This window comes from Siphateles boraxobius, unplaced genomic scaffold (genome assembly GCF_051911475.1).
Source record: "Siphateles boraxobius isolate OS27281-9 unplaced genomic scaffold, OSU_SipBor_1 160, whole genome shotgun sequence".
NCBI lineage: Eukaryota > Metazoa > Chordata > Actinopteri > Cypriniformes > Leuciscidae > Siphateles > Siphateles boraxobius.
The window spans coordinates 223,243-239,710 of record NW_027508767.1 but is presented as its reverse complement, the minus strand read 5'-3'; the positions used below and the strand labels follow the sequence as shown (position 1 = coordinate 239,710).

General features: G+C 39.1%; 1 protein-coding gene and 1 long non-coding RNA gene across 2 annotated transcripts in view; one reads left to right on the top strand and one right to left on the bottom strand.

Moving 5' to 3' along the window:
* anos1b (anosmin 1b) overlaps positions 1–16,468 on the bottom strand; it is a 93,290-nt gene that overhangs the window by 10,902 nt on the left and 65,920 nt on the right. The window contains exons 8-11 of the mRNA XM_077231966.1: positions 7,172–7,310; positions 2,041–2,196; positions 1,288–1,382; positions 192–360 (exon numbers count right to left, since the gene is read on the bottom strand). Of these exons, the coding sequence (XP_077088081.1) occupies positions 192–360; positions 1,288–1,382; positions 2,041–2,196; positions 7,172–7,310 (559 nt within the window). The remainder of the gene's footprint in view (positions 1–191; positions 361–1,287; positions 1,383–2,040; positions 2,197–7,171; positions 7,311–16,468) is intronic.
* The window catches only part of LOC143739475 (uncharacterized), a 48,553-nt gene that overhangs the window by 6,991 nt on the left and 25,094 nt on the right, over positions 1–16,468 (top strand). The window lies entirely within an intron of this gene.

Below are 16,468 nucleotides of genomic sequence, written 5' to 3'. Positions count from 1 at the left end.
AAAAATCCAGAAACATTGTATTAATAAAAGCAGGCTTCATTTCTTTACGCAGGGTTTTCTTTTCTTTTGATTTTAGGGTGAAATGTGAGAGTGACATATTTACGTTAGATTCACCCAACTAATTTGGTGTTGTCTGTGATACAGATAACAATGAATCTCTTTGAATGCTCTTGCCCTCGATATCATCTTACCATCTCTGGCACAGGCCGTCATTTTTTTCCGTCTGCCCATCAGCGATAAGCAAAGTGGGGTGGTAACAGAGGTCATGACCTCTGACCTCTGCTCTTGTTCAGTAATGGGCTTCACTGCCACATGGTACTTACAGGCAAATAACAGGCCAGTAATCACAAAATGTGTTCCCTGAAGAGCAGAAAATAGCACAGTTATTACTCAGTATAACAGTATATTGTCTGTGGAAATGACCTCAGAATGAAATGAAAAAGTAAATGAAAAACACATTTAAGTAACTGCATCCTGCTTCACTAAAATGAATCAGATAACTGGTTCACCCATCCGTATCATAATGATATCCCACTAAGACACGGACACACATTTCTATTGTGTCCAGTGCCAGTGATGACAGATCATGTGTGAAAAGACAACGCTCTTGGGCAGTCGTGCCATTATCTGTTACACTATTCAGCTGCATTAACTTCAGGGAACAAAGACATCAGATGTACGAACAAGACGCAGTAATAATAAATTCAAGGGTCACTCCAAGGTTTGATAGTGACATCATCTTTTAGTATTAGTATGGGTAATGTAAGAAGATATAACGGTTCTAAAGCATTAGAGGGATTGTTCACCACAAAATCAACATTCTTGCATCTTTTATTCACCTTCAAAAACCTTTTTATGTGTGGAACACAAAAGGCACAATTTTACTTTTTTAGGGTATCATGCCACTTGCCATAAAAAACCCAGCAAGAAGTCAAACTGGAATCACTTTCAGATTTTTTTTTCAGCTGTTGAACGGTAAAAACATTGAAAGCCAATCAGAATCCGTCCTGCTTTAATGAGCTTAAGCATTTGAAGAGGCAGACCAGTGCATTGGTGTGGACGCTAATATAGTTATCATTATAATTATTGTTCTTGTTGTGAACGGGCCTTTACTCAAGTACTTGATTTGTGTACTTCGTCCACCACTGGATGCTCACAAGTAAAGAGCTTAGCCAATCATTAACACAGTTCCACCACAGGGAAATTTCCACATTTTACTTGAACTTAAAAAATAAGAAGAAAATGACTTCTTGGAAAAGAAAGTAGGTGACACTCAATGAGACACACCTGAACTGTGGCTGTTTTCTCGCCTTTCGTCACGTTATTGGCGCAAACCTCAGGATACCATCTCAGAACATATGAACTGGAATCCTTCTGGTTTTCTGCAAAAGTAAACAAGACCGAATGTTGTAGATTACGTTTTTCCATTTCTGAGGTTCTGCCTCCTCCACATATTTTCAGGGATCATCTACATTTTGCTCCCGGCTTCCTGTTTCCGTACGCAAGCAACATGACATCTTTCTCCAAACCCGCGTCAGGTCGCCATCCCCCTTCATCTGTTTTTGATTTCACACTCGTACCGGCATTATTAAATCACTCTTCATGCCTCTCTTTCCAGGAGATAACAGTAAATCAGCACCCTGTATTTATGGGCGCTCGTGGTCTGACTGGAATCTTGCCTTTGAAGGCTGGCGTCGCCAAATGTGTATTTTTGGAGCACAGTTACTAAGCAGATTGTGAATAATCTGTTGGAAAGAGTCTAGAGAGGACATCCCTGCGAGACTGTCTTTTTATGCAGGATAGATAATATTTTTCTTTGGTAACGTTCTTCAATAAATCATCAGTCATGCTGTTGTTTTGGCAGTGTCTTGTTTAAGGACACACATGGATTCGGTGGATTGTCAACAAATATATACGCTGTGTGTGACCGGTGTAAAGTCATGTGAGAGGGTTTTTTGTTGGGAGGCAATTTTTGCCGAGAAGTAAACTTTGAATGACCTGAGTCACATTACCTTGGTCTATAGAAAGAAGCTCACTTGCCTTGGATCCGGCTCTTCCAGAAGACCTTGACCTGCAGCTGGTGTTCGTGATAATGAGGGGCGGCTGCTTCTAGCCTCAGGATACTGGGAGAGGACTGGGATATTGGAAGCTCATTGGAGAACTCTCCTGAAAGATGGCCATTCCCATTGGAGGATGCTGGAATGAGACAGGAGATTCATTTACATCTGACAATAGTCTTTATTGTACAGTAACCATGGCATGGAAGGGACCAAAAACAACTTAGCAGAAATTTTCTCACCTGTCTAATGCTTGGATAATTTATAAATTCTATTTTTAGGGCCAAACTTTTACAACAAATTTTGTAGCACTGCCTTTCATTTATGCTGATTTACATACATAAAACCATTGTATTACAGTAATTGTTTACATTTTAAACAATTAAAATCTTAAAGAGGACCTTTTACAAAAGAACTCAGCTCTACTAGAACAGGTTTTCCTGCTTGAATGTTGATTATTTGTTGCATATTCTCCATTGTTGCAGCTCCTCTCTTCCCAGTCTGTCAGTAACACTGGAGTGTGTTTCCCAAAATAATCGTTAGCCAACTATGGTCGCAAGTTCTGTCGTTATCAGCATAGTTCAACGAGTCAGCTGCCATGTACCAACAGATGGCACCCTAGTCCCTCACTGTTTCCACAGTCTCTGTTATTCCCGGACTTCATTTCCCAGAACCCTCTGCTCATTATTAGTTGATCTATTTCAGCTGTGTTTCGTTTCATTTGATCATCTATTTAAATTCCGTTTTTTGCCTTCATTCAGGATAAAGTCTTGTTTGTTTGATCATTTGATTTGGTTCACACATTCTGTCAGCATTTTGAGCAGATCCAGGTTTCTTTATATTTATTTGCTCCTGTTTGCCTCAGTGGATTATAATTGTTAATAATCTGCGTTTGGATTCTCACTCTCTGCTGAATGCTGTCTTACCACCACGACCAAATCATTACAGAGTCACTGTTTCCTGAAACTACTGTTCCAACAAACATTCGGAAGTTGTGTGTTTGGAACGACAGCTCTCGACCTGTGGTTAAAATCATAGTTTCTTGTTTTTATGACATGTGGACTTAATAAATCCTTATCTTGAGCAAAATAAGCAAGCTGACATTAAGTACAATCTATATCTTTTATTTCGAATTTATACAAATATTATTTACATTCGTCTTTTAGTTTGACAAGATATTTAAAGCTGTATAGTGTGCATGTGCGTATGTGCTGATAGTATGTAAGAACGAGCCTATGATTGAATCTGGAAATGAAAAAATCTAGCGTAAATTCAATCTCAAACGAATTAGTTAAAAGAAGTTATTACTCGACTCCTGTGTGACATCATTAACCAACGGGGTTGAATGACAAATTTGAGATAATATGGTTTTGAGAAACAGTCGTATCTAGCTAGTTGATTTCTTCAACGATGCATTGTACTATGGTTATTGAGCAGTGAGTTACGAGGTTGTACGGGAAACACACCCCTGTTTAGTTCCTGTCTCAATGAAGCCCCTCCTTCTGAAAAACACACTGTGCTCTAATTGGTCGGCTGGAGCAGTGTGTTGTGATTGGTCAAGCACTTACAGTGTGTTTGGGAAACAACCATAACTACCAGTTTCAACACACTACTAACTAACTCAACCAGGCCCCGCCCCCTTATTTTGGGCGGGAATTATTTAAATGAAGAATATTGTGACATGTTCGTTCCTGGAAAAAAAATCGAGACTACATGGAGATTTCAGAAATTTCAGAAACAGTGACACTGATATAGAGAATAACTCCCGCTGGAAGGACTTTGTAACTTTGCAGAGATTTTTCATGATCATAGCAATATTACTCACTAAAGAAAGATAAACATCCTCTTTAACAACCCAAAAATAGGGTTAATTTTCATAACGCAAAATATAATTTCTTATGGTTTTCAGGTTGAAATATGACTGGGGCATGTTTTATAAGATTTACCATTATAGATTAAACGATACAGTTCTTTACTGTATATAGTAAGTCATGTCCTTTCACAAAATATCTGGTTACACTTTATTTTAAAGGAGCATTGCGTAAGTTCTGAAAATTTCTAACCGTTACTGACACCAGTGGCCGTTAGAGACTCGTTCTCGGTGCGCACGCTCGTATGAGCACGACCACAGCAACCAGAGAGTTGTAACTATGTCTTACCTTTGCAGTAAAAAGAAAGCCAGCTCGGGTCTGTTTTTATTATACCCAGCGCTGACCGGTGCTCCCTCCAAGAATCAAATGCCGCTCCGATGTTGACTCTTGCCTTTGCCCGACGCCGGTCACTCTCTATTTTGGCCGCACTAGATAAGAAGTTTTTTTTTTTAAACTTACGAGGAGTTTCTGTGGGTGTCTGGATTGTGCTGGAGGCTGGTCGCTTCTTTCCGTCCGCAGAGTCCATTTGAAACACTTAACGTTACTGCTAGCGATTGCCGCTGCTTACTAATGGCTGCCGTCCGGATGTAAGCCCAAGTAGACGAGAACGTGCATGAAGTCACATTTTGTGAATTTTCGCGCCAATTCGAACCCCAATCCTCCACACACAATTGAGCCTACAGGCTGATAGAGGCAACCGTGATGGACATTAAGGTGCCATTCTTTCTATTATATTATGGTTGGCTCATAAATGTACTAATGAAAACTCTATCTTAAAGATTTTTTTAAGTAAAAAGCTACACATAGCCCCTTTAAGGTGACAGAGTTACATTGTACTTACTCAAATAAGAACTGAGTAATATTAATTAACTGCATGAACTTACTATAATGTAACGGTTACGATTAAGGTCTGGTTTAGGGTTAGATAAAATAAAGTGTCAGTTCTGGTAGGTCACGTTAGTCCAGCTCGCATCAGTGACTCTCAGCTGATCCACGTCTACCTATAGGAATACGATGCCTATCACTGTATAGATATATAAGCTCCTTCAGTATTATCTGCAGCTATCGAGTTTCTCAGGAGATATTTACCCTCCTCCCTCCCCAGCTCCACCTCTCGTCAGGCAGGATTTGGCATTCTGATTCCCCTCGAATCAGAATAAATTCTCAAATTATGTAGTACTTTAAAATCTTGATTTAATGATATCTGCATGCATTCATGTTGGTTCTGTTCTGTTTACCCTAAGGGGGGTTATTGCTGCTCTTATCCATGCTAGGCTTCATGGATGCGCAGGGAGTTCTCGCCCAGAACAGAACCATACCGCCAATCCAAACTGTATGCTAATTGTCAATCGTATTTGACGATAGTGGTCCTGACAGAAATCCTTTTAACTTGCCCTATAAACTTCCTACTATAAATGTATAAATTAAATGATTGGCTTTGGTAATCAACAGCATAACATCAAAACTATGCCGAAAACAACACAGAATTATCCTTCAAATACATCTCAAAGCAAATGTTAATTGAAACAGCATTGATGGATTTCATCCCACTTGAAAAAGATCCAAAAAGACTGGAACTCGAAGTGTGACTTCCAACTTGAAAACTCAAAGGCAAACATTTTCAACCGCAATTCGCTGAGGTGTATGATGTCATGTGAACATGGGCATAAACATTCACTTTAAAGCCAATACAATGTAAAAATGAATCAAAGTTTCTACATTTAGCCCATGTTTAAAATTTGATCTTCACTTCAGAGGTTGCTTTCATAGCTCAGGAGATGTAATGAAGGTCTCATAATTAAGTTTAATTCAAGTATCAACTTTGTCACAGATGTTTTTCATAAAATAAACAGACAAATGAAAACAATTGTTGAACAGAATACAGCTATAAAATCAATGTGGATGGCATTGCTCAGGTTGGATCTTAAAGACTAGACCTATAATGAGCATTTTTTTTTACTTCAAATTGAAATCTAAATCTTCTGATCTTGGCAAATACTAGCAGTTCGAGACGGTGAAATATTTTCTGAAACTCTAGAGGACAATATTAGGATCTTTTTCTCAGGAGAAACATCTGAGAAGAAGTTAAGCAAAGGTCTCCATGAAATCGTATTGCTGTCTATAAGAAACATCTGAGACATTAAAGAGACTGTAATTGTGAGTTTTCACAATTGTTTGGGTTCAAGGGTCATCTTACGATCTCAAGTAGGAATATCCCACATCTTTGGGACTTTCTAATAAAATGCAACATATGATTGCACTGAATAAGGAGATAAGATTTCCTATAACAAAATGACAAAAATCAGGCACTGACGTTTTAAATTAGATTCTTTTCTTTTTCAATGACAATTCTTCCTTGTTCATAAACTGTGACTAATGAAATCTTGGGTTCAGCATTAGGCAGTCTGCAATACATTACTGTAAGGGAATATGTAGCTATTTTATAACTGATGTGGTGTTTCAGAGACCTCAAGAGAAATAACTGAGGGCTGATAAAACCAGAGGGGAAAATATTAAAGACATAAAATGAGCAACAAAAGTGGAAAAATGACTGGAAAGTAAAGAAAAAGACATTTCATTTTTTAGATAAATGGGTTATGTCTTTGAATATTGCAGCATGCCAGTTTGTGCTCTTGTAAAACAACTAAACTAAAACTATCATATCTCTTCACTTTGTGTCTGTAATTAGCAGAATTACTGAAAGATTTATCCAGCTAATTAAACACAACAGTGGAGGTGAGGAACTTGTGTGGGGTTAACTGCAATCCTGTTGAGGTTTAATGCCCTAAATCCTCTCCTGCCGAGCCATGGTCCTGCTGGACTCAGATAAGCTCTGGATGCTGATACTGGGCTGAAATGTGCTGCCTCTGGGAAAGGTTAACCTCATGTACTCATGTGCCAAAATCTAAGTCACCGTAAGAGGACAACATTTCTGACAAAACACTCTCCTCGCCAAAGAAGGTTTTCTGTGTTTTTAATGGCTCTGCTGTGCTGCAATTATCAACGGCACCACTGATTCATGGTAAAAGGAGGGGGCCAGAGTCAAGCCTTTTAAATAGAGCAAATATTTTTTTTCTGACACCCCTTCATTTACACCCTTTTCAATTTATACTTGGTAAAACTGATTCAATTTCATAATTGGCTCTCAATCTGAAAACTGTTAATTATGAGGTTTGATAATTGGAACTTTCCAAACGTTCATATAAATCTTTCTAAGTAAGCAGAAGTCAAACCAGATCTTACTTGTGGATGAGGCGGTGATAAAGGAGAGGTGAGCTCGGCTGCTCTTCAGTCGATTCTGACCCCAGTAAGAGACGGCCTGAATCTGTGCTGTGTAGTGTGTGCTGGGCTGTAGACCATGAAGCTCCATCTCCGTTACATCCTACAGGCCATAAAAACAAGACATTAGCATTTATTACGGGTTAGCACTAAAGATGCTGTCACATTTAGATTTGCTGGGTGAATTTTCGCAGGGCGAAATTCAGGCATTTCAATAGGAATCCACGCAAGTGTGAAAGATTTCCCAAAGCAGATTTTGCAACAGGTTGAAGTTAGTTGCACAGATTCTCCATGCTGACCAACAGAAAGCTACTTGGTTTAAAATAAGGATGCACAATATATTGGCCACTATATCTGTATCGGCCGATATATGTTCATTTTTAATGTTATCGTTATCGCCCCAATAAGAAAATTTGGCCGATATATTAAAGCCGATAAATAATGTATTATTTACTTCAGCTGAGACACTTCAGATTCGCACTGCTCAACATGATGGGTTTGAATTGCTTGAAATATGATTGGAATCACTTCAAATAGGAAAATATGGTTAAGTGCAACATGTGGAGCGCAAGTCTGTCATATAGACGAGAACATCATTATAATTGTGTGCTTAAGACATGGATTTTAATGGTGAGACTTTTGTTTTTGTAATTAGGCTCTCAAAAATTATATAAAAAAATTGTTTTAGATTTATTGGCCAATGTATCGGTTATCGGCTTTCAAATATAAAGATATATCGGTTATCGGCCATAATTCCAATTTCGGTGCATCCCTAGTGTAAAAGTGACTTTTCAGTAAGCTGTGCTTTATACATTGCTACACTATCCACATTAGACAATGGACCTTTTCTTGCCCATACAATTGCGCCATATTTTGCTAATGTAACCACACCTTAAGACATGTAAAATTGAGGCACCACACCAGACAGGCACTTGTTTAAATCTGCAAAATTATTTCTCCTACATCTTTTTAATGACATATTTCCCTCTCTAATTATAGTTTGTCTAGATGAAGTAAGAATTTTAATGGTAATAGCATGCAATGTATGTGTCACAATCTCAGTCTGTGTTCATGTCTTATGTGAGGACTTGTGTTATTTCCTGTCTTGTGCCATGTTTTGTAGTTTTTCATGTTGATTAGTCTCTCCAGGTGTGTCTTGTTAGTTACCTTGGTTACCGCCGTGTGTTCAATCAACCACACGCCTTTGTTAGCCTGCGTATAAATTGTCCTTGTGTTTCTCTTGTGGTTTGTCAGTCGTTGTTTGCTGTACCATGTTCCTGTCCTGAGTTTCTTTGTTTGCCCTGTATTACCTGTTTGTATTGTTATTAAAGTAGTGCTTGCATGTGGATCTCTCTCCGCTTCGTCCCTGCCTCTCTGTTACAGTATGCATGTTAGACCCTATACCAGTGCTCTTCAACTCCAGTCTTGGAGGGCCAGTGTCCGGCAGACTTTAGTACCAATCCCTGTTGCCTGGTCCAAACCTGAGTTCAATTGTCCACCCACTCGCTATCTTTAAAGGTCCCCTATTATGCCCATTTTCACATGATGTAAAATAAGTCTCTGATGTCCCCAGATTGTGTATGTGAAGTTTTAGCTCAAAACACCCAACAGATCATTTTTCACAGCATGTTTAAATTGTTATTTTTTGGTGCTCAGAAAAACGTGCTGTTTTAGTGTGTGCCCTTTAAATGCAAATGAGCACGGCACAGGGGGCGGAGCTTCAAGAGCTCGCGCTCAGTCTCAGGAAAATTTGATCTCACAGAATGATGATAATAATATCAGAAACTCTCAGTAACGGTGTTCATTTCGACCCGGAGTCGGACAATAATGCCTACAGAGTCACAGTGCTGTATAGAGATGGAACAGGTATAGTTTAGTAGTTTAATTACGGTTATAACGTATTTGTCATCTGCTTGTATGTATCCACTATTAATAGCCAACACTGTTTCGGACCAGGTCCGAATGATGATCAAACATATACTGATGAGTTTAATAAAGTTTATTGTACATACCACAAAAGATGTAGCGCCAGTTTTACTTCAGAAACTCACCGTAAGAGCTGAGTAAACAGTAAGATATAAGAAGTGCGCAAGTACATAAACGAATTTCTGTAGAGTTGAGGGAGCATTTTCTTTAAAAACAAAATAATTCCACCTCGTCTTCAGCGGCTGCCTCAGATTTCGGGAGTAAATAGAGAGAGCTATGTGGATTAATACATCCAACCACACAACACCTACAACGCTGGGAGACATTCTCGTCAGTGCAGCAACTGTGAACTCGATCAGGGCGGGTCTATGTTAGAACGGCAGTGTCTGTCAACACTCGTGGGCGGGGCCTGTACTTAGTGACGTCACTAAAACAGCATTCTGAAAACAGGTCGTTGGGAAACACTGCTGATGATTTATGGGGATTAATAAAAAAGGAGTGAGTGGATTTTTATCACTATTGGGTGGTTGTGTACACACACTGCCAACACACATTTATGTCCAAACAGCATGCAAAAGTGAATTTTGCATAATATGGGACCTTTAAGTCATGTCCCAAAAACTTGTGGTTATCAAACCTCTTAATCTAGAAACTATAGCTTAATCCAGGAGAATTAGTTAATTACAGACTTAATTACATGACAATCTCAGGTCAGGGAGCAGACAGACTAAACCGACCGTCTGCTAGTTGTTACACGTCACTGAGGTCAGAGAAATCCCATCACATAGAGGCTCTTTCACCTAGATATCATCATATAGAGACTGTGTCTGTTCCCCGAATTAGGACATACAAAAAACTCCTAAACCCATTTAACGGTAAAATGTAATTGATGTTCAACAAATAAAAAACAGATATAATACAGATGAACAAATGATAAAGCTCGGGTTGCTGAATATTCAATCCCTTTCTTCAAAAGCACTTATTGTTAATGATATGATTCCAGATTATAACATAGGTGTGCGGTGTTTAACAGAAACCTGGCTAAAACCAGACAATTACATTAAATGAGTCCACCCTGCAAGATTACTGTTATAAACATGAGCCTTGTCAGAAAGACAAAGGGGGAGGTGTTGCTGTAATTTATAGTAACATCTTCAGAAGTACTGAGAAGTCTTGTTTTAAATTAGCCTGGGAAAACCAAGATGAACTTCCAGCAAATTTAGATTTGCTCTGCAAATTAGTCTGGCGAAGAGCCCATTCAAGCTCATTTCCAATCTTTCCAATTCGAGGCACCAATCACAAATCACGTTGAGGCGGGCTTTACAAGATGACGATCGATCTGATTGGTTTTAAGGTCTATCCAATTGCTCCCAGAGGCATTTGAGTGACATCTGTTGGTGACGCCCCTTTGGAAGTGAGCTGTCAATGAACCTTCCCCAGACCCTAACTCAGTTACGACTGAGAAGGGTCTGGTTTTAACCAGGCTAGTTTTAAAAATAATTCTATTGAAGTGTTGGTGCTTAATGTAACACTATCTAGTATAAATGATACATCACTAAATAAATCCTCTTCAGGTCCACTCTCAACTCCTTGTCGGAGGCTCATTGCAAGATAGAGGGTGGGTTCTTGGCCTCCGTGCCGGTCTTATGAGCCTTGTCTCCTTCCCTCACGAAGGTTATGCCTTCGGGCGGATGGGCCTGCTTGTTGTTGGCTATGATTCGCTGCTGTTCCACCCACTTGGCAATTTCCGTAAGGACCTTGTCGTGCCTCCATCTGTACTGCCCTTTTGCCAATGCCTTTGGACAACCGGTCAGGATGAAGTTCAGTGTACAGGAGGCTGCTCCAAATTGGTTGCAAGATGGGTGTTCCTCTCCGCCCCAGATATTTGTTTCTTGGTGTTGGCAGCATGTCAGTCACCGAGCACAGGAGAAAGCTCAACTTCCCTTGGTCGGTTTGCCACAGTTCCTTCCATGACAGCGGTCGTTCCTATGCCTGGTCCCACTGCGTCCATTGACCCTGAGAGGCAAGTCCGATAGCTTTCATCTGGCACTCCTCCTCTGTTGCCTCGCGGACTCTTTGCACCAAGAGGCCTCTTCTGACTCTGGCATCAGCCGTGCTCCACCTCCCATAATATCAGGAAGAAAATTATAACTATGCAACCGGCTACTACAATATCGCATCAGGCAGTGCATTGTAGTCTCCCTGACGAAAAAATGTATTCATTCATTGCTATAAGAGAGGAAGAACTTTCCAAACTCGTTAAATCATCTAAATCGAAAACATTTATGCTAGACCCTTTACCGACTAAGCTATTGAAAGAGATGCTTCCAGAGGTAATAGATCCTCTTCTAAATATCATTAATTAATCTTTGTCATTAGTATACGTACCAAAAACTTTTAAGCTGGCTATGATTAAACCGCTTCTTAAAAAAAACGCAACTTGAGCCTGCAGAACTACTCAATTACAGGTCGATCTCGAATCAGCCTTTTCTGTTAAAGATACTAGAAAAGGCAGAATCCTCATAACTTTGTTCCTTTATAGAAAGAAATGGTAACTGCGAGGATTTTCACTCAGGATTTACAATAGTATTGAGACAGCTGTCATTAGAGTCACAAATGATTTGCTCTTATCATCCGATCGAGGTTTTATCTCTCTATTAGTGTTACTCGATCTTAGTGCTGCATTTGATACTACTGACCACAACATTCTTTTAAATAGACTTAGGAAGCATGGCATTAGTTTTCCCTATTATGCTGACGATACTCAGCTCTATATTTCTTTATGCCCTGATGAAACTCACCGATTCACAAAATTAACGGAATGCATAGCTGATATAAAAAACTGGATGACTAGTAATTTCCTACTACTTAATTCTGAAAAAACAGAGATTGTAATTATTGGACAAAAAACTTCTTCACGTAATAACCTAGAATACTGTCTAACACTTGATGGCTGCTCTGTCAAGTCTTCGTTGTCGGCTAGGAACCTGGGTGTGCTCTTTGATACCCATCTCTCATTTGAAAGTCACATGTCTAGTATCTGTAAAACCACATTTTTTCATCTTAAAAATTTATCTAAATTACGTCATATGCTTTCAATGACAAACGCAGAACAATTAGTTAATGCGTTCATGACATCAAGGCTAGATTATTGTAATGCTATTATGGGTGGTTGCCCTGCACGCTTAATAAACAAACTACATCTGGTCCAAAACGCAGCAGCTAGAGTTCTTACTAGAACCACATGACCATAGCCTTAGCCTGGTTCTGTCAAAACTGCATTGGCTCCCTATTAAACATCGTATAAATTTTAAAATATTGCTGATTACTTAGAAAGCACTAAATGGTTTAGCTCCCCAGTACTTGAGCGAGCTCCTAACGCATCATAGTCCTTCATGTCTATTGTGATCTCAAAATTCCGGCCAGTTGATAATACCTAGAATATCAAAATCGACTGCTGGCGGTAGATCCTTTTCCTATGTAGTACCTAAACTTTGGAACAGTCTTCCTAACATTGTCCGGGAAGCAGACACACTCTGTCAGTTTAAATCTAGATTAAAAACACATCTCTTCAACCTGGCATACACACAGAAAACTATACATTCCAACTATTCAAATCATTTAAATGATTATTAGGCTGCATAAATTAGGTCAACTGGAACCGGGAACACTTCCTATAACACCTGATGTACTCGCTACATCATAAAAAGAATGGCATCTACGCAAATTTTAGTCTTTCTGTTTATTCCGGGGTTAACTGTAATCAGCCGAACCCGGGCCGTATCCAGATCAAATGGTGGACTTGCGCCTGGACACAACCACAACGCATCCCTGAAGTGTCAACAGAGATTGTGTCAACTAGACTCGCCCCTGTGAAGGCCTCATCGACACGACAGCCATCGGCACTGATCCACAACAAAATCGTCTTCATACGCGCGTGATGACTCCGATCTTAAACCAGATGGCTTGCTTTAATTTTAATTTTAATTTGACATTTAATTTTATATTTAACAATATTATTACAACAACATTATTTTTAATGTTGTTATCTCTGTAAATCTGCTTTGAAACAATCTGAATTGTAAAAAGCGCTATATAAATAAAGGTGACTTGACTTGACTTATCTCAAATCTCCAACTCATGTCAAACATTCCAGAATAAATAATAAGTAGTAAGTGTGCTCCCAGCGTTTTTGTTTTTAAATGTCAGGATTTAGGCCCTAGACAGTACAGAGACTGCACCTATAACAGTTACAAATTAAATGCTTTATCTTCCCACACATGTATCTTAATTCTAGTACCATTGGATCTTAGTGCTGCCTTTGACACCATAGATCATGGCATTCTCTTGGATAGGCTTTAGAAATTGGTTTGCATTAGCAGACTAGAATTGGCATGATTTAAGTCATGTTTATTTGACTGTTACCACTTTGTTTAAGTTAATGAAGAAATGTTATATCAATCACAAGTTAAATATGGAGTGCCACAGGGCTCAGTTTTAGATCCTCTGCTTTTTTCCTTCTATATGCTTCCTGGAGTCCAAAACATGGAATTATTTTTCATTGTTATGTCAGTGATACTCAGCTCAAGTGAAAAAGGCTTGTATTTCATTGTTGACATGCAAATTCTTATCACACGAAGACAAGTAAGGAACAGAATATTGATAGGTCACAGCGTGACGTAAAATCTTAATTGAATTAAAAAAACACAAACTTACATAAAAGTGGAGTACCAATATATTGTTTAGTCACTGTGGCGAGGGGGGCGTGGTTTTGCAAAGTCTGCAGCGGGAGAGGAACGAGGGAGCCGCACGGTGAGTAAGTAGTTCAAGTGCAGATAATGAACACCTGTGTCTGATTGTAGTAATTGGCGTGGATAGACCGCTTATAAGCCGGCAGAAATGAAAGAGCGTCTGAGAGAGAGAACGACTCGGGACTCGTACGCACGTGAGAGGTCTAAGATCTGATACAGCAGAAAGAGTGTTCGTCTAAAGTGGACTGAGAGCTGATTCAGCTGGAAGAGTGTTTTTTGCTCATTGCTGTGGTGAAGCCACGGTGAATGCGCACGTTGCGCGACTTTTCTTTTCTTTTATTCTGAGTTAATAAAGTACGAGTCCCAGTCACGCCGACCCTGTCTTTTCTTTCTACACCCACACACTGAACTTCATCACAGTCACATTTCCAGAACAGCAGAACAGTTGTAGAACAGCATTCTTCCACCATATCAATATTTATAAGTTATGGCATATGCTTTTGAATTCTAAAGCTGAAAAGCTATTTATGCATTAATGACCTCAAGACTAGATTACTGTAATGCGCTCTGGGTGGGTTTCCAGCAGGGTTATTAAATACACTTCAGGTAGTTGCGTTTGCAGCAGCTAGAGTGCTTACTAAAACAAAGAAATATCAGTCAATTTTATTGTCACTACATTCATACACATTTAAAAATTCTGCTAGTTACTTATAAACTTTTGAATGGTCCGGCTCCTTAGTACCTAACTGAGCTCAAATCACACTATAGTCCATCATGTTCATTCTGGTCATTTAATAACACCAAGAATATCAAAATTCTCTGCAGGAGGTAGATCTATTTCATATTTGGCTCTGAATCTCTATAATAGCCTTCCCAGTATTGTTCAGGATTCAGACACACTCTGTCAGTTTAAGTCTAGACTACAGACACATATCTTTACCCAAGTGTACACCTAATTCATCACCTAAACACATGATTATGCTGCATTAGTTAGGTCAACCAGAATCGAAAACACTTCTTATATAATATAAATCATAATTATTATGTGAAGGGCCTCAGTGCTAATATGAGTCATTAGTTTAAGGTTAACTGCTGTTAACTACAAACAGCACGACAGCCAAAAAAAACTATGCCATTAACATCCTAGGAAGGACTTTACCAACAACACAGGACACTCCATCTGAAACTCAGAAGACAATATGGGACAGACCGTATAACCTATTATGTATTTTTTTGTTTATTGATTTCAGCTTTCTACTTTTCTTTCACAGAACAACCTGCTGAATGACAACCAATTTGGCTTCAAAAGCTGACATTCAGGGACTTTCCTGCTGTCTGTCTGTGAAACTGAGACTGAGAGTTGCCTCCAGATCATCTGTCCTGCTTTCTTTGACAAAGTAAACCATTAAATTATTCTGTCCATCCTCTCTAAATCCTGGTCATTACAAACACTACACTTTGCTGGCTTACGTCCATCAAGATTTTAAGGGATCATCAGCTAACAACACCAACTAACCACTGGAGTGCCTCAAGGTTCAGTCCTTGACCCCCTACACTTCTCCATATATGCGGCACATCTCTTGCTGCTATTTCAGACATCTTGGTCTATATAAATCTATGTTGACATAATTAAATCCTAAGGGGATTCATTGCCTGTCCAACAACAAATTCAAGGTACAGATGGACTCAATGTTACTAAAATCAGCCAGGTTAGCCAAGAACCCAGGTTTAGTGTTTGATGACCCACTAAACTTGACAACTTGAATACTCCTTTCACTTAGTGCAAAAAAGCATATGAATATAATCCAGAACACTGCAATGTGCAACATTACACCTCTTTCACTCCACTATTTTAGCCCTCTGGCTACCTGTAGCTGCCTGCATCAAATACAAGTCTCTGACAGTGACGTTCCTCCCATCCTCTGCCATCAGTGAGTAGTGCCAGGTGGTACCATTACTGTGAAGTACAAAGTTGCTTACTCGAACCATCATACTGTATGTTCTTCTATGGTGGAACACGTTTCCTGCCTCCATCCAATCTGCTCACTCGTGACCATCACAGCGAGACCTCTATGTTTATTTGAAAACATGTATGGCCCAGCTGGCCTCCTCAGTGCAGGATTCATGTTTAAGAACTGGTCACCACACCTCAGTTTCATTTTGGGTTTTTTGACTGGCATCTCCATCACAGAAAACATGCACAATAATGTGAGATATTTTTTTTTTTGCTATAAAGAGCAACCTTGCTAAGCCATTAAAAACGTACAATGATTTTGTGCAGGAAGTCACAATGAATAAGTCATAATTCTATCTTCATCTATAATTGTAATCTGTCAAATAAAGAGTACAAATGGAGTAGTTTCTGTGGATATGAGAGACAAATAGTGCTATTAAATAAGCCATACTTTTGTCATTCTTAAATTCTAAAATAACAGACATATAGGGCCACTGTGCATTTAGTTTCAACTAAGTTGTGTTTTTTGGATTTAACAGATTCTTAATTCCAGGCAGTTTGAAAATGATATGATATTTGCTATTACTCTTAATAACTCTTAAACGCGTGCAGAGATCCATTCTGAAAACA